This window comes from Chionomys nivalis, chromosome 12 (genome assembly GCF_950005125.1).
Source record: "Chionomys nivalis chromosome 12, mChiNiv1.1, whole genome shotgun sequence".
Lineage (NCBI taxonomy): Eukaryota > Metazoa > Chordata > Mammalia > Rodentia > Cricetidae > Chionomys > Chionomys nivalis.
This window is the reverse complement of record NC_080097.1, coordinates 61,551,970-61,575,172: the sequence shown is the minus strand read 5'-3', so window position 1 is coordinate 61,575,172 and position 23,203 is coordinate 61,551,970. Positions and strand designations below refer to the sequence as shown.

The window sequence follows — 23,203 nt, the reverse complement described above, 5'->3', positions numbered from 1 at the left end:
CCTCAAAGATGTAGACTAAAGTAGTTCTTTCTACTTCTCATTAAGCAAAAATGATCCCCAGGTGTGCCCTCTGTTTTTGGATATTTGTTATTTCAAGATGTAGTCACATTAAGAACCAAGAATATCTATTGGATTCTTAATCCTATCTACTAATATTCTTGAGCAAATGGTTCCATTAGAGATTGAAAGGAAGGGGTGCTGCTAATCAAGAATTACTTGTTTGGTTTTGTTTTTGTTTTGTTTTTTGCTTTTTTTTATTCTTTTTTAATTAAAATTTCCACCTGCTCCCCGTTTCCCATTTCCCTCCCCTCCTCCCAAATATTGCCCCCTCCCCCCACTCCCCTCCCCCTATCCCCACTCCTCTTCTCCTCCCCCCACCCCATTCCCCCTCCTTCTCGATACTGAAGAGCAGTCCAAATTCTCTGCCCTGCGGGAATACGAAGGTCTTCTATCTATGTCCAGGAAGGTGAGCGTCTAAACAGGCTAAGCTCCCACAAAGCCAGTTCATGTATTAGGATCGAAACCTAGTGCCATTGTCCTTGGCTTCTCATCAGCCTTCATTGTCCGCCATGCTCAGAGAGTCCAGTTTCAACCCCTGCTTATTCAGTCCCAGACCAGCTGGCCTTGGTGGGCTCCCAATAAATCAGTTCCACTGTCACAGTAGGTGGGTGCATCCCTCATGGTCCTGATTTCCTTGCTCATGTTCTCCCTCCTTCTGCTCCTCATTTGGACCTTAAGAGCTCAGACCGTTGCTCCAAATTGAGACTCTGTCTCTACCTCGATCCATCGCCAAATGAAGGTTCTAAGGTGATATGTAAGATATTCATCAGTATAGGATAGGGTCATTTCAGGTTCCCTCTCCTTAGTTGCCCAAGGTACCAGCTGGGGACATCTGCCTGGACACCTGCTAACCCCTCTAGAGTCAAGTTTCTTGCCAACCCTAAGATGGCTCCCTTAGATAGGATATATACTTCGCTGCTCCCATATCCTCCCTTCCTATATCCCAACCATCCCAATCCCCCGAGCTCCTCCCATCCTCCCCTTCTCATGTTTCTCATCCCATTTCCCCTTTGCCCCATGCCACCTCACCCACAAGTTCCCAGTTTTTGCCCTGCAATCTTGTCTACTTCCCCTCTCCAGGCGGATGACTATATGGTTTTCTTTGGGTTCACTTTCTTATTAAACTTCTCTAGGATCACAAATTATATGCTCAATGTCTTTTATTTATGGCTAGAAACCGATTATGAGTGAGTACATCCCATGTTCCTCTTTTGGGGTCTGGGATACCTTGTGAATCAGCTTTAGATCTCATGGTCATGATGACTTTCAGTGGCCTCTGTATTGCCATGAATGGCTAAAATAGGATGTAATACCACTCTTTGGTTTCTTGAGTAAAAGAGGATCAGCTAGAATCTCAGTAAGTTAAGAATTTGGTCTTTCTTTATAATTGAAGATTTGAAATTCAAATAATTACATTACGAATGGCAGTAACTATTATGGAAAAGTGCCCATAGGCAGAAAATGGGACTCTTTAAAGAAAAACAATGAAGAAAGGATTAAACAGCAAGCACACTGGGCCTGTCAGCAAGAGTGGGGTGTCTCCTCCAGACCACCAGACTGCACATAACTTACTCCATGCATCCTGTGATGAGCAAAACACCTTTCTAAAACAGGAGGAACTGGGATGACTTCTGTGTGGTCTTCATTGTAAACAACAGTTAGAAGCTCCCTATTGCTTTCAAAGCAAAAAAGGGTTTATTTGAAGTTTCTCTAAGGGTCAGAGAAGCAGGAGTTGAGACAGCAGTACTAGGAAACAAATCAAACTCCAGAGTCAAATCACCACGGATACTGCCATGATGAACGGGGCACTGCAGTGTGTGTCACTAAGAATGTTGTCATTAGAAAATGTGCCTGGTGCTGCTTCAGAGACTTGCAACATCAATGGCTCTGAAAAAGGATACAGACTTTCCCAAATTATCAAGCCGACTGGACTCCTCCATTTCTTTAGAACATAAGTTCTGGCATGCCGTTGACTAACTCGGGTTCGTATTTGAGACCTAACCTCTGTAGTAAGGGATAAGGCTTCTATTGGGAACTCCTCCACAAAAACACTGGAAGACTGGTCAGACATGCTGGCAGTCAACAGTCACTCCCCATGTCCATGCTATAGCCTCCAAAAGGGGCTTTAAGAAGTCAAATTTACCAACTTTTTTTTATGGCTTGGGCTTATTGTCACTCATTGCTTTAAGCATAGCATTATTTCCTGATGTAAGTCCTTTTAATGATTCTTTCTCTTGAATTCTATTCACAGAGGCTCAATTTTCTATGACGTGAGCAGAGGTTTATGTTTTCCACTTTAAGTCTTGCTGTGATGTTTAATCTTTGCTGTCTACTTGATATATTGTTGAAGAAATGACTCCACCAAACTGCACTGCAGGTATGTTTCTTTGGATTTTTTTTTGATTGCTAATTGTTTGAGGAGGGCTTGGCCCTCTGCAGATAGCACCATCCATAGGTATATGAGCCTGGGCCATAAAGGAATTCTAGCTGAGCAGAAAAGCAAGTAAGTTTCATCTGTGGTTTCAAGCCCCCTCCTTGGGATCTTGCCTTGGCTTCCCTTGATGATGGATTGTAACCTTGAGGTGAATAAACCCTTCATTCCCCCCACCCACACTCACAGAGGAACAGGAGAAAGAGAGGGAGAGAGAGAGAGAGAGAGAGAGAGAGAGAGAGAGAGAGAGAGAGAGAGAGAGAGAGAGAGAGAAAGGAGAGAGAAGAGAGAGGAGAGGAGAATTGTGGTAGTGGAATTGAAAGACAATGCTCATACCTCAGGCCCCCTAGTGTCCGTGTATGGCATAGTCTCCGTCTGTGGGAAGGACCTAGAAGTGGCAGGTAACACTTCTAAATTATGCTATATTTTATAAGAAATTAAAAGGGACTGCACTGACAACTAAATCTCTCATCGGTCTGATGTATATTGATTTTGATCTGAGCTCATCAAAGTGAAGTTTGCTCCTAAGGGTCCTTTCCTGCATGAGCAACACCCTCACCAGGCTCTCCAGCACCTCCTGGAGCTCACACCAGGAAGCCAGCCTGTCTCAGCCATGGAGGATCTTCACACTGATTATGGGAAGGGTGAAAACAGTCATAACTAGTAGCTAATAACTTACAGACATAGTCCCCTGACAATGGGACTGAGAGAGGTGGGTGCCCCTCTGCCCTGACTCACAACTGCAAACTGGACACAAACCACTTGAGGCTGCAGAGTAATTACGAGACCATGGTCTCAGGCTAAGTCACCTTCAGGGAGCTGGCATGTTCCCTGAAGGCAACACAACTAAGAAAGTGGAATCTAGGAAAATGCTTCATTCCTGTGGGATAGATCTTAGTTAACACTTACTTGTTTCTTGTTTTTCAAAGAGAAGATCTGACTTTTCCTTCAGTAGAACTATAACCCTGAGGGGCAAGAGATAAGTAGCTGCCCCTCAGCCCCGGAAAGGCTGCTGCAGATGCACAGATGCAGCCATCAGGCTGAGGCACTAACTGGGCTCTGCATCCTCCTGCAGCACTGGTGCTGTGTGGGGAACTCGGCCCAGGGAGGGGGCCTGGTCCAGAGGGAAACAGCAGTTTTCTGGGACAGCGTGTTTTACCTCAGTCAAAATTTCACCAAAAATACCCTATAAGATTAGGAGACATTTGTTGCTCCAATAGGAGACAGTGATGAACTGAGATGGTGTAAGGTTGACAGTATGTTAATTTTGAGGAGATTGTGTGTTTTCTTTTCCTTACAAGTCTCATTTCTCAAGCAGTCGTCTTAATGGTGAAAATTTTGAAACGCATCATGAACTCGAGTGCACTGTCCCCAGCATTCACCATGTGCAACAGCACAGCAGCTGCTGGCCCTGTCCCCGAGAATGCAGCACTCCTGCACTAGCCTCCCAAACCCACTTCCTTCCTATGTGGTCATATTTTTAAACTACATTTAGAACAAGCCGTGACTCTGCAGGAGTGTTCCAATTGTTAAAATGTATTTGAAAACTTTAAAACCTTTACATTTATATTTACTGTATCATTATGTTCCTGTTTCTTTTCTTTTTCTATAGTGGTTATTTTACTTAAATTATTTCATAGGTGAAGATTCTTGTTAGTTTTGATAATGAGTATGAGAGTCGGTTGACAAAATGTGTGATATTTGTGTGTAGATCCTGAGGAGGACAGAGTAAGAGGGACCATGGAACTGGAATTACAGGCAGCTGTGAACCACCGGGTGTGACTGCTAGAGAGGAAATTAACGGTTCCTGGAAGGACAAGGACCCTTATCTGTTGAGCCATCCCTTAGGTCTCGGTAAAGGATCTTTTGATGTACCTGTTTCCTGAGTTAAAACTTTAGCTATTGTTTCTCTGAGTATGTCAGGCTCTGTTTGCAGCTGAGGCTTGTTCTCCCTGAGCTGGACCTCTTCTGCATCTAGGATTCCCTACATCCATTCAACCCCAGGGTCATCTCAAAATGTTCCCAACATTGTGCTCCACCCATACTCTCAGCCAGGTCTGGTTTGGGAGGAGCTTAAGGTTCATAAGGCTGAGAGGAAACTCTGCAGTGTTTGGCCTGGCAGGGTTCCTGGGTGGAACTGACTGGTTGCTGGAGGAGGGGCACTTCAACAGCCATCCTGACATCACAGCCCAGAGTTTAATTACTTGCTTCTGACACCAGAATCCAGACAAGCAATATGAAGAGACTGCTGTGCTCTCTGCTGGGACTGCTGTGCACCCAGGTTTGCTGTGAGTGTGGCTGTCCACATTCAGGAAACAGAAAATATCCTGCTCAGCACATGGAGGGGTGGGGAAACAGTTCAGGGGTTCTGCAGAGCTCCCACCTTCTCAAAGGACATGGAAATGAGTTTAGGGTTCCATGGATACTCATTGCCCTGTGTCTCTTTTTCTGTTTCTAATCAGGGGTGAAAGGCCAACAAGTGAAGCAGAGTCCTGAGTCCTTGGTTCTGCAGGAGGGAGAGAGCACAGAGCTGCAGTGCAACTTTTCCACCACTGTATCCCAAATGCAGTGGTTTTACCAAAATCCTGGGGGACACCTCATCAGCCTGTTCTTCAATCCTTCTGGAACAAAGCAGAGTGGAAGACTGAAGTCCACGACAGTCACTCAGGAACGCCGCAGCTCTTTGTACATTTCCTCCATTCAGACCACAGACTCAGGCACTTATTTCTGTGCTATGGATTCACAGTGCTTCCCACACACCTGCAGCCAGTACACAAACCTTCAGCTGGGTGGGTGTGGCCTTCCCCTGTTATAAGACATCAGAATCTCACAAGAGAACATCTGCTTGATTTAATATCCCTTTTCTGTATAAGTAGAGTTTTAACCTCAGGTAAGCTTTTGACCATTAAGTAGTGGATTTGTGTCTTTAAATTCTCATATATACTGTCTCCTGAATCATAAATGTTCATCTTATAACTAACAGAGAAGCTGATGGAAGGATTGAGTCAATGTGATCATTTAGGATGCACAATGCAGCACTCACAAAGGGTAAGGAGAAAATGGAATGAAAGACAAAGGCAGGCTTCCAAGTAGCCCTACTGTGGACAGGGTCAGGGTCAGTGAGGAGAAAACAAACTGCAACAAGAACATCAAGTCATGGAACATACAGAATGTACAGACAGCTGGATGCTCTTGCTTCCTTTCTGTTGATGTGATAAAGATCTCTGAGAAAAGCAACTTAAAAGGTCAAAGGATTCATTGAGTTTCCACTTCGTGGTCATAGTCCATCATTGGTGGTAATCAAGTCAGGAACTCAAACAGAGGTAATGGTGATGCCCACAGTGCGCAGGTCTACATTAATCAATGAAAAAAAATGCTGCTTGAAGTTTTTGTGTTGTTATTTAATTTATAAAAGACTTTGGGGTAATTGAAACTATAGAATCTTTTAACTTATTATTTTAGACCCATTTTTATATTTAACTTGCTTGTAATTGTTATGATGTTTTCTAGACAGACATCTGAACATCTTTAAGAAAATAATGAGGCGGGCAACTATGAGAAAGTACTCACACATGTATCTTGTCCAAGTAACTTTAAATATAATATCTAAAATGTCTTACAACTCGATAAAAAATAATGAATGTCTCATCATAAAATGAGCCAAACGAGCAGACCCTATGTAAAGTAACGCATGTATAAGGACAAATGATTAGGATGTAGTTAGGGATTGTGCTGGTTTAGTAAAGTGGTGGTTGTAGGTTCCCCTCAAAGTTCCATGACTGTGCTAACACCTAGAGGCCATTGCAGAAACAGAAGCAGTAAAGATGCAGAATTGTAGAACCTAGTCACAATTGCTATGACTACAATATAACTCCTGTATCTAAGGTTCAGGAAACATTGACAAAAAGGGGAGGGAATATGGTAAAGCCAGAAGATCAGGGCGTTTGTTGTGAAATTGTGTCTCCTAAGACTGTTGGAAGCTACACTGATAAAGACTCACCAACATGACTGTCTAAGCCTGAGAAGAACAGGACAACAATAACAGAGATGCTAAACTGGAGGGAGGAAAGTGCACGGAGCCTCAATCCTGGACAACGAAGTATTGGAACCTAATGAATGCTGGGAGTGTGAGAAATAATATTTCCCAGAGAAGAACAGAGCAATTGGTTATTCATTACTAATTGGTCAGCCTTGAAAATGTACTTACAAATAGTATTATTTGGACTGAACAGTTTGTATTTATGTATCTAAGGATAACCATCTATTTTCATCTATATTTAACAATGATTTGTGAAAGAAGAGGCATAAATTTGAAAGACAGCAAAGAGGAATATATGGGTGATTTTGGAAGAAGGAAAGGGAAAGAGAAATTAATGTTATTATATTGTAATAACAAAAATAAAGGTGATAATATAATATTTGGTGTAAAAAGTATATTTATGTCTTAATAATCACCATATGTACAAGTGATCAATATAAAACTTGTAATAAGATAGGACTCATGTCAAATATAATAATCTATTATTTAATAACGCTTGACTGTGATTAATAAACATTGGCATTTCCTCATTTCTTATGAAAGCCTTTTCTCATTTTTAAAGACAGAGTAATTTTAGACAAGATAGAAAGATTATGAATTATGATGATGCATAAAGAAAAGGCTGAAAGGGGAATGAAGAAAAACTATGCTAAGCTGACCTCAACACAGACAAAAATCTCTTTCCATCTCAAAAATCTTGACTCCAAAGAAAGATTCAATGCCTTTTTTCAAGGTGTTGGCTTCTAAGCTCAGGACACCGTTGAGTGAAGGCCTTCCTATTTGTCCATAGAGGGGCAGTGCTGCTTCAGAGCAGGCGACACTTGTGGTTCTTCTACATCCTTAGGTAAATTAGAGATTATTACTTAAAATAAGTAAATCATCTCCTACATTTCTTAAGTTTCATTAGAGAACACATGCACACATTTATTGAGCTCTTTACCTTTGTTATATTCTTGGCCCATAGTGTTGACAAATAGGAACTTGCAATTGAACATGATGAGGATATATGCTATCCTTCAATGTTGAGGTCACATCACCTTCTCTAATGTACATGTCGAAGGCTGTCACCCACCCTTGGTCCAATCTCCTTCCACATTGATACGACCTGTGCAGAGAACTGTGCTACATATCCTTTCCACTGGAAAATCAACTATGGTTTGAAACCAGCTCAGTCTTCTCCTCCATCTGGATCCTCTGTGACTGAACTGGGAAACAGTGTTCACACTATTTTCTTCACTGTCTTGTCTGGACACACAGGCATCTTTAATAGGCTTCAATTTTCTGTTCTTGAGTGCTGAGCCTAGAATGTAGATTAGGAGCCTGTGTGTCACGAAAGACACCTGAGCACCCCCCATACAGCAGGCAGTTAGGCACTCAGCAAATACACAGACTTCTTCCTCATCCTAGTTTAACTTTTTTAGTTTTGAAGTTTTTGTATTCACTTGTGGGTTATAATTTCAAATAAAAACTTCAGAAATGAGCAGTTCATTTGTTTTAAATCACCCATTCTTCCTGGTAGTATCCAAAATCCCTCAGTTCTGAGGTGAAGCATTTTCTTTAGGAACTCGCTGCTGTCCGTGCCGCCAGCCTGTGTCATCATCTGAGCAGTCATCTGTGTCATCAGGATGACTCTTCAGGTACTCTGGTACTGTGTGGTGCTGTGATCTAGATATGCAAAAGAGCAGACAATGTGCTTCCCTCACATGAAAATATAGAAGTTTTTCATAGATGCAGACGTATGTACCAGAGAAAACAATAAAGTGTGAGTGTGGTTTAGCACTATTGTGGTTTGAGGCCAAAGGGCATCATGAAATATATCCACCACAGATATTGGATATATGTCTGCCTGAAAAGAGTAAAGAAAAAAGAGAAGACACCAAAATGCAAAACCAAAAAAAAGCAACAAAATCACCTGGATACTGAAGTATAACCCGTTTGATTAGATTCTACCTCCTTCTCCACTTCCTCCTCTTCCTTCTTCTTGAGACAGTTTCAGGTATCAAGACTGACCTCAACTTTGCTACCTTGCTACCTCAGCTTTTACATAGCTAAAATGTCCTTCCATTTCTAATCTCCCTGCTTCTACCCTCAAGTGGTGGAATTACAGGTGTGTGTGTGTGTGTGTGTGCGTGTGTGTGCCATGTCCAATTTATACATACAGGCAGCCAAGCCAGTATCTTGGAGGTGCACTCTACTGACTGAACTACATCCTCAGTCCTTTCTGGAGACTTTGTGGAACATGGACCATTGCCTGCTGTTGGACTGTGAATGGACGTGTGATGATGTCACATACACAACACAATCCTCTCTGTGCTATAGCTTCCTCATGGTCTCTTAACTCCTGGTATTTATAGCACAGAGGCTCCCTGCTTTCATAGATGCTGTTTTATTTATTCTCCACTTCCACTCGATGCCTTGTTGATATCAACATAAAAGCCAAACTGAGTTTAATATTTATATTTCATCTATGAAATTACATATGAGAAAGATGTTAAATGTTTATCCAAACTCAGAATGAGAGTCATCAAAATGCTTTTTCTTGAATGTATGTCTTCCATACAAGCTTTAGAATGTGTTCTACCCTCTCTCACCCACATGAAGACCAAAACCTTTCCAGAGCAGATCATTTTACTAACTTCTAATTTTTTCCATAGGTATATTCTTAGATTTATTTAACTTGGTCTTTGTTTATAAGAATACAATGAGATTTTTACGACTGTAACACATATACAGAGGGCCTAGGTCAGACCCATGCAGGCTTCTTGGGTGTCTGTTTATTCTCTGTGAGCCTCTATGAGCCCAGGTTAGTTGATTCTGTCGGTTTCTTGTGGTGTCCTTGACCCCTCGGGCTCCTACAATCCTTACTCCAGGTCCTCCACAGGATTCCTTGAGCTCCACCTAATATTTGACTGTGGGTTCTTCCTGTGTTTTCATCAGTCGCTGGGTGAAACTTCTCTGATGACAACTGGGCTAGGCAACAATCTATGAGTATAGCAGAATATCATTAGGAATCATTTCATTGACTTTATTTTCTAGTTGTGTTTGCTTCTATTCTAGATCTGTGGGTTATCAAGACTCTGGGTTGTGGACTTCCAGGCATTCTAAGGGGTGGGTTCTTTTTCACAGTATGTGTCTCAAACTGGACCAGTCATTGGCTTGTCAGTCCCACGATTTCATTGTGACATTTACCCATGAACATCTTGAAGGGAGGACAAACTGTAGGTCTAAGTTTTTGTGGATGGATTGGTGTCCAAGTCCCTGCACTCAAAGTCTTACCTGGTTACAGAAGATGGCCAATTAAGGCACTGTTTCTCCCATTGCTCGGAGTCTTAGTTAGGGTCACCCTCATAGATTCCTGGGAGTTTTCATTGCACTAAGTTTCTAACTCATCCCAGAGATGCCTCTGATTCCAGTTGTCTCTCCCAATACTCCATCCCCCTACTACCTGATTCCTCCCGTTCCCATCCCCATCCAGAGCCCTCCCCCATCTACCATCAATGATCTGTTCTATTTCATCTTCACAGTGAGCTTCGTGCCTTCCCCCTTTAGACCTACTTGCTACTTACCTTTTCAGGGTCTGTGAGTTGTAGTATGGTTATTCTTTATTTAATGATTGTCTTAGTTATGCTTTCTATTACTGTGAAGAGACATCTCAAAGTTGTTTTAATTTATATTTCCCTAATTGCTAATGATGGTAAACAATTTTGAGATTTTTTTAGCCATTTTTATTTTTTCTGAGAATTCCATCTAAACCGTCATGTTTTCCTACCAATTGCATTTCTTTCATCAGGAAGAGATCTGGGTGGGTTTAGTGAGAGTTGTGGAAATGGCGTCAAGTCACTTTTGTTAGGGGTGTACATCCACTAGGGGGCACTGCAGGACTCCTAGAAATTATTTTTTGTTCGTTTGTTTTTCGAGACAGGGTTTCTTTGTAGATTTGGAGCGAAATTACTTTGTCTTAAGGTGCCTAAAGGTTGATAATCCCAGAAGAGACATAAGGCAATCCGCTTACAAAGCAAGGTGACTGTGTGGAGTTTCCCGGGATCGACCTCAGCTACTGGGGAGAATACACAGGACTCACTTCCTTGAATGCTGATGGTGCAGGTTTAGGGCAGAAGCACAGCCTTTCTCTCAGTGGCTGAGTGGATGACTCGAAAGGTAGAATTGTTCCTTAGAAAGAACAACATCCTGATATCAGTAGCTGACCAGCGAGTCATCACAATTTATACTGGGCCTTAATTTATTTGGACTAATGAAGAAAATAATAAGACATATGTTCCTTCTTTATTCATGTTTTTTGTGGCTGCAGTGGCATGGCGAGTTAAGACTTTAGAGCCAAGGAATAATCTGTGGGCATTTCTGACACATCCAGGAGGAACTCCATTTTAGTCAAATTTTCTCTGTTACTATTTAAAAAATAAAAGATAATTCGGTAAAGTGATGACCTGACCAACTTTCTCCATTATTTCTGTCTTTCTGTATAGGGGTGAGTCAAGGAGAACAGGTGGAACAGTATCCTTCTACCCTGAGAGTCCAGGATGGAGCCAGCATTGTCATCAACTGTACATATGTAGACAGAACCACGTACAACTTCCTTTGGTATAAGCAAGGACCTGGAGAGCAGCCTAAGCTCATTGTTGACATCCATTCAAATATGGGAAGAAAGCATGGTGAAAGACTGATAGTTTTACTGGATAAGAGAGCCAAACACTTCTCCCTGCACATCAGAGATGCCCAGCCTGAAGACTCTGCCATATATTTCTGTGCCACAGATACACAATGCTCCCTAGGCACCTGCAGTCTGTCCTCTAACCTGTCATAGAGCCTGGAGCCCCGTCCACATCCGGTGTCACAGTTTTCTAAGGAGAATATGCCAGTTGTTAGTGGGCAAGTGTCAACTATAATGTTGACGTTAAAAACACAAAATAAGAAAGTTAGCTTCAAGTAACTAAAAAACTTTTGGAGATTTTTCTCCTTTGTTTTCAAAAAGTATTTTAAAATTTGAAACACAGTTTTGTCATTCCCTTTCCCTGGTTGTAGACTTAACTACTGTCACAGATAATCAGAACTCACTGTTTCTCAGAGAAGATGATGTAGCACACTCAGCCCCAGATGGCAGATCTCCATAACACAACCTCCTCCCAAGGTCAGAGGTCACTGAGGAAGAGGGGATGAAAAAAAAAATGTCAGAGCCAAATGTGGGGGATGACTACTAGGAGATGGTGTTTTCTGGACACAGCAGGGCAGCTGCACACATTAACTCACAGAGATTTACAGCACACATACATTTTGCAGATGACCAGGCCAGACAAAATTTGATCAAGAAGTAAAGGTGCTCATTCCTACCTTTAGCTAAGAAGCCTTGTGAAGTTCGTACCTGCTGGGAGAGAGACTTGGATTTCTCTAAAGGTAAATCTCCTAGTGCATAGACCACCCTCCAGTGAAGACCACACTTCCAAGTGTATATGGGTAGCACATCCTGTAATGCAAACTTTGATGCATTTTATTTTTTAAATGGGTGGACAAAACTGTGTTTGTAGCGAAGAGTGGATGGGTCTGGCAGGATTGAAGGGAGCAGGTGTGCATGATCAAAATTAATTGCATAATATATTCTAAAAACTAATAAAATGAGAAAAAGTAGATAAATTTTATCAGAAATGTGTAGGTTTGTGTGTGTGTGTGTCTTATTTTATGTATATTCATCACACTAAATACAAAAGGATGCACATAGTTCAGTAACACTGGTGATTTCGGGCACCCACTGGGGACTTGAGACCTGCCTCCTTTGGGTGAGGTTTCAAGTTCATTCACCGTGTGTTGTGCAGACATCTGTGGTGTTGTTTGAACAGAAATCAGCAGATGGCGATGCCTCTTCAGGTGGAGTTAATGTCTCATCCAGGTGGTGGTTTTGCATCACAGACTGTCACTGTGCAGAAGGAAGTCCTTGTTTATGAGTTTCAGTAAGGTCCTGAGGAGACTTGCCTGTGAGTTTGGTGAACTCAAGAACCAAGTGTCATTGACTTCTATGAACATGCTTCCTGACACCTGCTCGGTCCTGGTGCTCCTGTTAATGCTCAGTAAGTCACATTTACCCTAAGTGCTGATGATGTCATTTTCTTAGAACTATGAAAGTTTTTACCTACTTCTTTGAACAAAAAGCAGTTTTTTCTTATTTATTTATTATTTATTTTCAGAGAGTAGCAATGGAGACTCAGTGTCCCAGACAGAAGGCCTGGTTACTGTCACAGAGGGGTCACTTGTGATGCTGAACTGCACCTATCAGACTACTTACTCAAGTTCTTTCCCTTTGTGGTACGTGCAATATCCCAACAAAGCCCCTCAGCGACTTCTGTGGAGCACCACAGACAACAAGAGGACAGAGCACCAAGGGTTCCATGCCACTCTCCATAAGAGCAACAGCTCCTTCCACCTGCAGAAGCCCTCAGTGCAGCTGTCGGACTCTGCCCTGTACTACTGTGCTGTGGGTGACACAGTGAAGGAGACTACAGGGGAAGCTGCACACAAACCAAGGGGGCTGAGGGCCGAGGGGAGTGGCCCTGTGAGGGAGGGCCGGGTATGTCTCTAAATGGGGTTTACTCAGCCTCCTGAAATGCAGAAACAACTTTCAGATCAAAGACCTAGAAAACTTGGAATTTGTGGCTACTCTGACAGGATAGGATGGAAGTCATTGCCAGAGACAACTTGGGCTTTGTTCCACAGAAATGCTGTTCTCTCCCTACGTGGAGGACCTCTCACAGAAAACATCTCCTGGAAAATTCTGACAGGATTTATCTCTACCAATATGTCTTACAAAATTTAGTGGTTGATCTTCTCTTACAATATTTTGTTACTAGCCTGCAAATTTATGACCAAATGAGGAACATAGACTCCAATCTTTGAAAATCTCCTTCAGTCTCACTCCACAAGTTACTTAGATTCTTCCTCTACATGGTCCATGTTACAGAGGGTTCAGGTTGACTTCTAGTCTCAGTTACTGTTCTATTGCTGTAGAGATAACCATCACCAAGACAACTTACAGAAGAAATCATGTAATTGAGGTCTTGAATACAGTTTCAGAGGGTGAGTCCATGACCATCATGGTGGTGAGCATAGTAGCAGGCAGGAAAGCATGGATCAGTAGGTGAGCACTTCTTTCTGATCATAAACAATAGTCTCAGAGAGGGAAAGACTGGGCCCAGCTTGGGCTTTGAGATTCCCAAGCCACCACCAGTGACACCTGCTCTGATGAGGCCACACTTACTGACCCTTCCTACACAGTCCACCAACTGGGAACCAAATATTCAGATCCTCTGAGGACCATTCTCACTGTAACCTTCACACTCCCCAACAGCCTTCACTTTGTGCAGCTGCTCAGGAAATAGAGCTCTTGGCTCTCTCAAGATGATGCCCTGAGAGAAGCTCCTTCTCTTTCCTACACATCATGTAGGAGGCAACCTGTTTATGAAAGACTCTTTTGAGAAATCCTTTCCCCTTCATGTCCACTCTCATCCTCTACTGCACTTTACTTAAATTCTCAGCACATGGTTTAGTCACTCATCTGGGATTAGAGTACTCTGATAATTAGGGTTCTCTTATAACTCTGTGAAACATAGAAAAGGAGTCCAAGGTTTTGATCCATCTCAATTCTGTAAAGAAAATACTGATTTAGAGTAACATGCTCTAGTGCTCATATTTATCTCTCTATAAGGGAAGAACGATCTGAAATCAAAGGCAATGAGGTCCCTCAAGAAAGTTTCATGTTTGTGTACACAAAGAGCTGCAAAAATGTACATGTCTTGGACTGGATGGAATCTAGCAGAATGATCATCAAAGGCATCAGAGAGTCTTCACTTAGAAGCTGATGGGAGCAGATGCAGAGCCCCACAGCCAAATATTGGGGGGAGTTTGGGGAGTCCTGCAGAGGAGGGGAAGAAATGACCAGAGGAATCAGAGTGGTCAGGGACACCACAAGAACACAGCCCACAGAAACGACTATCTGGATCTCATGCAGGCCTGCAGAAGTCAGGGAACCTACAGGGATCTGCCCCTCTGCATATGTTATGGCTGAGGAATTTAGTGTCTTTGTAGCATCTGTAACAATGGGAGTGGGAGTTGTCTCTGACTCCTTTGCCTGCTTATGGGACAATTTTCCTCATATAGCCTTGATGTAATGGTATGTGTCTGGGTTTGCTGTAGTTTGTTGTGTCATGTTTAGTTGATGTCCCTGGGAGGGCTACTCTTTTCTGAGGAAGGACAGATGGGGGTGGATCTGGGGAAAGGAGCGGCGGGGGAAAACTTTTTATGGGGGAGAAGTAATGGGACTGCTGTAGGAATGTAGTATATGAGAGAAGAATTTAGAAAACCAATAAACTCGTAGAATGTGTAATGATCATAGCACAGTAACTGGTCTATCTGCTTAAAAATAAATACACTCAGGCCAGGCGATGGTGGCGCACGCCTTTAATCCTAGCACTCAGGAGGCAGAGGCAGGCGGATCTCTGTGAGTTCGAGACCAGCCTGGTCTACAGAGCTAGTTCCAGGACAGGCTCCAAAGCCACAGAGAAACCCTGTCTTGAAAAACCAAAACATAAATAAATAAATAAATAAATAAATAAATAAATAAATACACTCTGTCTTATTGGTTAGGGACCAAAATGGAATGTTAAACTGCATTTCTGAACTCCTGAACTCTATTTCAAATGGCACCCCACAGAATAGAATCTCAAGATGAGTGCTTGATGGACCTAGAATGAAGGCTAAATCTAATAATAGCCCCAGTGCCAGGCATGAAAACTTCCCTTCAAGTTTCTAGTAAGGGGTTTCAAGAGTCTCTTCCAAACAAAACAGGCAATTTCCATTACCCTTGATTGGCTCATACAATTTGAAACTAAGACTCTTTTGCAAAGAGTACATTCTTCAGACACGGGGCTTGGAGGAATTTACCTAGAAATGATCTCATTTAAGAGCAAGTTCTCATAGTATATTCAAGATTCCAAGGGATACCTACCAAGTCTTAAAGACTATAAACCAAAACAATGACCTCAATGGCAAGATATCTACCAGGATGCAGTAGTAGCACTTTCCCCTGGTAAAAATGGATATATATATATATATATATATATATATATATATATATATATATATATATATATATATATATCATATTGGACATATAGTCCACTCAATAGGAAGGATACTAAGCCCAGTACTGTAAACCTAGTGAACCACCCACATATGAAGAGGTCATAGACCCTAGAGAACCTACTGTGGCCACTTTCCTAAATCAATTCAGCTTCTAATTATATTCTAAATACATGTAATTATACACACATATAAGTGTACGGCTCAGTCCTAATGAAAGAAATTTCATTTTGAAGCAGATAGAAACTACTGTAGGGTTTGAGAACTGGTCAAAAGGCAGAAAATAAATGTCTGTGAAGCCTAGTCCCAGTTAATACATCTACAATGCAACTGCTACACCTAAGGCCAGGGAACACCATACAAATGGAGCAGGAGGGATTGTAAGAACAGAGGTCCAGGACACCAGCTGAGAGAGGACATGAGGGAGAAAACTTACTCGTTGCTGATGTGAATGCAAATGAGCACAAATAATATGGAAATCAGTATGGAGGCTCCTCCAAATGCTGACCATAGATCTACCACAAGATCTAGCTATATCACTCTTTATAATTTAATCGAGTCTATATCTACAGGGATATTTGTTCTTCTGCGTTCATTAATTCTCTATTCATAATCAGTAGGAATTGGAAATACTTTATATACCCATCAACTGATGAGCGAACTGTGAAAATATGGTACATTTACATAGTAGGATATTATTCAACTATTAAGAAAAATGGAATTTTCAGGTAAGTGGGTGGAAGAAGAAGGAAAGTGGGATGGATTTATAAAAATCCTTCATTATAGAAATTTCCTGAGACACATACTCCAACCGAAGTGGAGGATGTGAGTATACACACACACATAGAAGGTGGTTTGACATGACCATTTAGCAAAATGACAATAGTAATTCCCAGTAGGGCCTATGACCTCTTGAATTTTAACTTATACTCAAAAAGTAAAGCGTTTTAAAGACTGTTCTTCACCAAATACCCCTCAATTACAATTTTCATTTTCCAGGTGATGATAAAGATACCATAAACATATTTTGTATCTGGCCTGGATGAATAATTAGATTAAACTTTCTCATGCAATTCATGGTCTCTTTGTAGTACACATATGTTTAGCCATCAAGATTTCACAGCTTTTAACTAAAGCTGTTTTACATTACAACTTTTGTTTTTTCATTCCTGAACTCGAAGTCATGTTCATTCATTTCCAGACAGTTTCTGGTGTTGGAATCTGTAACTCCTTTCCGTATATTACTGAGTATAACACTGCTTCGAGTTTTTTTTCTCTGCTCTCACTGCTCACTGCTACTACACTGTGCACCTGAGCTGTCAGGAAAGGATTCTGTCCTTTGTTTTCCTCCTTTGACACAAAGTTGCCCCACTGAATGGTAACTGTTACTCCCGGTACTGGATTTGCTCCTGGCTTCTGCTTCCGGTGGAGCTTGCTTCTTCAGTCTAACTAAAACAGTTTGTGTCCATTTTTTGTTTATTTTTTATACTCTTCTTTTTGTAGAGGTCACAAATTTCATGGCTTAGAAAGCATGGGTCATGCTCTGCACAATATCATCAAGCTTTGCGAATCAATTCTAGAAGAACAGGAAAGGCAATGACTTGAGAAAGCAGCACATTGAAATTGTGAAATTGTGTTTATGTTTGGCCCGTAGGGGGCACTGCTCTCTAACAGGGAAAGGGCCTTTATGCAAATTAGGTCAAAGACACAAAACCCAATTTCTTTACATTTAAATATTTGTTTTGACTGAACATTTATTAGATAGTAACAGAAAGACTCTCAGACACCAGCCACAGGTCTATTACCAACCAAGACTTACTATTCCAATAGTTCAATCAAGGTTGCTGTGAAGAAGGTTTCTAAATCCCCCTGTCTACCTCTCCACTCCCCAGGCTGTATTCACTTCCCAGGAATCTCCAGGCAGTAGTGAGCTGCTTCTTGTTCCCCTTGGTGACCTTGCTGTGCATCCTGAGGCTCAGAGCAGCACTGCTGCTCACTGTCACTCTGCTTTAGAGTCTCATCTCCACAAAGAACGCTGTGCTGTTTCACTCTGACCAGAGACCTCCTTTCAGCTGAGCTGCTCCCACAGCACTGTTGCTGCAGGAGGATGCAGAGCCCAGTTGGTGCCCCAGCCTGATGGCTGCATCTGAGTGCAGCTGTTGCAGCTACTCTAGAGCTGAGGGGTAGCAGCTACTCATTCCTGTCCCTTAGGGTATTTTCCTGGAAGTACAACACCCTCATCTGCATCTCCAGTGCCTCCTGAAGCTCACACCAGGAAGTCAGTCTGTCACAGTTATGACAGACATTCAAACTGAGTGTGAGAAGGACGGAAACTCCTTCTACCGGAGGATCCTCTCACTATGGGACTGAGGTAGCTGGGTGCTCCTCTGCCCTGAGTCACAAGTGCAGAGCTGGACATAAACCACCTGAAACTACAGAGTAAGAGACCAGGGTCCCAACATCAGACACTCTCAGGGAGTTGCCACATTCCGTAAATTCAACAGCACAAACAGAGTGGAATCTTGGAAAATGCTCCATTCCTACAGAATAGATCTGAGCTGCCATGGTCTTGTTTCTCATTTTGCAAAGGAAAGATCAGATTCCTGAAGGACAGCATTTTTACCCAAGTCAAAATTCAACCTCAATTACCCTTCAGGATTCTATTCAAACTGGGGGACATTAGTTGCATCAACACCATTTGAGACAGTGATGAACTGAGTTGGCATAAAGTTGGCTGTGAGTTATTTTTGAGGAAATTGTATGTTTGCTTTTCATTACAAGTCTCATTTCTCAAGCAGTCATCTTTATGGTGAATCTTTCAAAATGTATTCCTCTAATGTTATGAACTCAAGTGTGTTGTCCCGTGCATTCTCCATACGCAAAAGCACAGCAGCTCTGCTGCCCCTATCACTCTGCATGCAGTACGCCTACCTTAACATCTTCAATGGACTTTCTTCTTATGTGGTCATTTAACAATCAATTATATCACAAACCTTTGTTATAATGGGAGTGTCTATTAAAATAAACATTATATTTGTTTGAATGTATTAATAATAGCCTCAGAGTACCCAAAATGTTTCAGTGTCATCTTAAGAAAAAGAAGTTTAAAAACACTCCCTTTGGTTTAAGACCTAGTCTGGATTTGAATTCTCTGCTTCTCCCTTTCCTTGACTTCCATAGTTCTACATCTGTATCTGTCTGTTGTATGAGTCTAAATCTGTGTCCCCCTGAATGCTGTCTTGTGTTGTTTGTTCCTGTGTCTGTGTAGGTTTGTCTCCAACAAAGAGCTCTGATCTATATTTATTGAACAGCACAGAAATCATCATTGCATGGAGAAGGAATGGAAGAAGATGAAAAGAGAAATGAAAAGAGCTTACATAAATCTTTAATAGCATTTACAAAGGAATAAGTCATTGACTCTGACTGGCACCAAATGGCTCAGATAACAAACAAACAAACATCATTAAATAATCTCTATATGCTGCCTTTAACATTTATAACAGATATTATTTTATAAGATTGATTTCAACCTATGTTTGCTGTTTCTAGCAATTACTACCATAACATACATACACATATGCTTTACCCTGGGTCAGGAGCATGGAAGTGTACAGAGTTTAGGGTTAAGGCTATGCATTCACTTAGGTTGTAAAACTTAACTACAGTGGAACCAAGACAAGTAACATTGGTTGTTACACTCTGATCTTAAACGCAGGTTAAATAGTGAGTACTGCTAGGATATCAGCCTTAAATCTTAAGGAACCTTAAGGTATGTTAATAATTCTTATGCAGGGTCGAGCAAAAGTTCCAGTCTCATAGAGTGCAAGAGATAATTTTATAATGATGTATTTGGCACAATGCATATTTTATCTATTTCAGGATTAGTAAATCATTAAATACAGATGGTTTTTACTTTGCATGATTGGAATGCCTCTCTGCTTAATAAAGTTTTTTTTTTTTTCAGGCAGGGGTAGTGTTTTAAGAAAGGACTTCCCTGTATAATCATGACTTTACTGAAATTCACTTTGTAGACCAGGCTAACGTCGAACTCACAGAGCTCCACTTGCTTCTGCCTCTAGTATGCTGAGATTAAGGGTATGCACCACAACAGCCTAGCCAGTGAAGATTCTTTACTCAGAACATGCAACTGTTTCCTGACATGATTGTTTAGCTGTTTCTTTTTAAATGTTCTCCAGTTAATTGTTATACAGAGACATTTCTCTTTAGAAGGAAAAAAATTCTCTTTTTCCTCAAAGGTCAATCACAATGCCTATAAATTCAGGGTCTTCTCAAAATAAGTCACATGTCCTCCCACTCTGTTCTACCTAGACTCTCAGCAAGGTCTGGTTTGGGAGGAGCTTCAGTCTGAGAAGACAAGGAGGGAACTCAGTAGTTCTGTCATGGCAAGGTTCCTGGGTGGGGCTCACTTGTTGCAGAAGGAGGGGCACTTCAACAGCCAATCTGACACCACAGTCCAGGGGTTGGTTACTTGCTTCTGTCTCCAGCAGTCAGACAAGCACCATGAAGAGGCTGCTGTGCTCTCTGCTGGGGCTGCTGTGCACACAGGTTTGCTGTGAGTCTGGCTGTCCATGTTTAGAGCACGGAGAGGATTCTGTTCAACACATAGAGGGGTGGGGAAGCAGCTCAGGGGTCCTGCAAAGCTCAGACCGTCTCAAAGGACGTGGGGGAGTGTTCAAGATTCTCTGAATGTTCAGTGACCTTCAACTGTGTCTCTTTCTCTGTTTCTAATCAGGGGTGAAAGGCCAACAAGTGAAGCAGAGTCCTGAGTCCTTGGTTCTGCAGGAGGGAGAGCGTGCAGAGCTGCAGTGCAACTTTTCCACCAGTGCAAAACAAATGCAGTGGTTTTACCAAAGTCCTGGGGGACACCTCATCAGCCTGTTCTTCAATCCTTCTGGATCAAAGCAGAGTGGAAGACTGAAGTCCACGACAGTCACTCAGGAACGCCGCAGCTCTTTGTACATTTCCTCCTCTCAGAGCACAGACTCAGGCACTTATTTCTGTGCTGTGGATCCACAGTGCTCCCCACACACCTGCAGCCAGCACACAAACCTTCAGCTGGGTAGGTGTGGCCTTCCCCTGTTATAAGACATCAGAATCTCACAAGAGAACATCTGCTTGATTTAATATCTGTTTGGTATAGGCAGAGTTTTGAGTTTTAACCTCAAGTAATCTTTTGGCCATGTAAATTAAGGATTTAGCTCTTTAAATTCTCTATATACACTCCTTTCTGATGCATAAATGTCCATCTTGGAACTAATAGAGAAACTGATGGAAGGACTGAACCAATGTCAGGTAACCTGCTGTGGACAGGGTCAGGGTTATGGGGAGAAAACAAATTGCGGCAACAGCAAGAACATCAAGTCATGGAAGATACAGAATGTCCAGACACCTGGATGCTCTAGCTTCTTTTCTGTTGCTGTGATAAAATCTCTCGGAGAAAAAGCAACTTAAAAGGTGAAATTATTTATTTAGCTTTCACTCCCAGGCCATAGTCCATCATTAGTGGTAATCAAGGCAGGAACTCAAACAGGAGATTCAAACAGAAACCCTGGGGAAACTCTGTTGCTAGCTCTCTCGCAGGCTCACACTTAACTAGCTTCCTAATATGACGCAGGTCACTTTCCCACAGAATGGTGCCATCCACAATGGGCAGGTCTCCATTCATCAGTTAAAAAATATTAGTGCAATTTTATTGAATTTATAGAAGACGTTGAGCATATTTAAGGTATTGAATCTTCTAATTATTTTTAAGTTACCTTTTTATATATTTAACTTTATTCATAATTGCTTTGAGGTTTCCTAAACAGAGATCTCAATGTCTTTAAGAAAATAAAGAGAACATCAACTATGAGAAAATGCTCAAACATATATCTTGTTCAACTAGGCTTAAAGAGAATATCTAAAAAGTCTTACAACTCAATTAAAGAAAATAAATGACTCATTCTAAAATGAGCCAAGTGAGCAGACCCTGTGCAAAGGAATGTGTATGTGGTAAGGACAAATGATTAGGATGTAGTTAGTGACTGTGCTGGATTAGTAAGTGGTGGTTGTAGGTTCTCCTTCATGATCCATGACTTTACTAGCAGATGGAGACCATTGTAACAAACAATGCAGAGTAGTGGAGTCTGGTCATTACAGATAGGTCTACAATATAACTATTGTACTTAAGAATCAGGAAACACTGGAGAAGAGGGGAAGAAAGACAATAAGAGCCAGAGGATCAGGGAGTTAGCTGTGAAATTGTGTCTCCTCAGAATGTCAGAAGCCACACACATGAAGACTCACCAACATGGCTCTCTGTACATGAGCCAAAAAAGGACAGCAATAGACATGTTAAGGTTCATGTAGAAGAGCACAAAGCATCAATCCTAGCTCATGAGCTACTGGCAGCTAGGAAATTATGATAGTTGAAGACATAGTCATTCCCAGAGAAGAGTGTACCTATTGGTTATCCAGTACTTACTGGTCAGCCCCGAAAACATACATACATGTAACATTATATAGATGAATGGATTTTATTTATATTTAGGAATAAATATGTCTGTACATGCATGTGTAACAACCATTAAAGAAAGAAGAGGTCATAAATTTGAAAGAGAGAAAGGAGGGGAATATAGGAAGTTTTGGAATGAGGGATTGATATGACTATATTATAATTGAAAAAAATGATAAAAAGTGAGTGAAAGAATAATAAACTTTATGGTTTAATAATTACCATGTGTACAGTCTATGTAAGGGGTCAATAAAATACGACTCATCATATTTTGCCTATTTTATAAACTTTATTGTAAATAATAAATATTATTATCAACTTTTTCTTGTGAATGGCTTCTCTCAGTCTCCAGAATGAAGTAGTTTAGGCACAATAGAAAGATAGGGCACCATGAGGACACATGGAAAAAAGCTATGCTATAGTTGGCCTCAACATAGACACAATTACTTTCCATATCAAAAACATTGTGCCAGAAAAATATTCCATGTCTTTCTTTCTTCAAGATGTGGGTTTCTAAGCTCAGGAAAATGTTGAGTGTGAAGCCCTTCTTATTTGTCCACAGAGGGACAGTGCTGCTTCAGAGCAGATGAAGGCTGCAGTTCCTCCACATACTCCTCGATAAGCTATAGATTATTGTTTAGATAAGTAAATCATCTTCTATGTTGCTTAAGTTTCAGTAGAGAACAAATGCTTGAATCTATCTAGCCTATTTTTACCTGTCTTGAGTTCATAATGTTGACAAGTGAACACTATGAAGATGCCTGCTATCCTTGAAGGTCTGGGCCACATTAACTTCTCTAACATACATCTAAGGTTGTCAGCCACACTTGGTTTAATCTCCAGTCACATTGATGTAACCTGAGCCTAGAATTATGTTAGGTGTTCTACCCACTTCTACTCATGGTTTGAAGCCAGTTCAATTTTTTGCTTTCATCAGGATCTTCTCTGACTGGATCGGGAAGCAGTGTCCACACCCTTTTCTTCATTATCTTGTCTAGACACACAGGTGTCCTTGGTA

At 41.4% G+C, this 23,203-nt stretch overlaps 1 pseudogene and 2 gene segments (V, D, J or C); all 3 read left to right on the top strand.

The window, feature by feature from the left end:
* The first annotated feature begins 4,727 nt into the window (after nucleotides 1–4,727).
* Nucleotides 4,728–5,340, top strand: LOC130884694 (T cell receptor alpha variable 22-like). The segment is given in 2 exon segments: nucleotides 4,728–4,779; nucleotides 4,954–5,340. Coding segments are annotated over 2 exon segments (439 nt in total).
* A 7,215-nt stretch (nucleotides 5,341–12,555) lies between these two features.
* LOC130884692 (T-cell receptor alpha chain V region CTL-F3-like) lies at nucleotides 12,556–18,041 on the top strand. The segment is given in 3 exon segments: nucleotides 12,556–12,607; nucleotides 12,725–13,104; nucleotides 17,883–18,041. Coding segments are annotated over 3 exon segments (591 nt in total).
* Nucleotides 18,042–20,192: 2,151 nt separating this feature from the next.
* LOC130884691 (T cell receptor alpha variable 22-like) lies at nucleotides 20,193–22,807 on the top strand (annotated as a pseudogene).
* The last annotated feature ends 396 nt before the right edge of the window (nucleotides 22,808–23,203 follow it).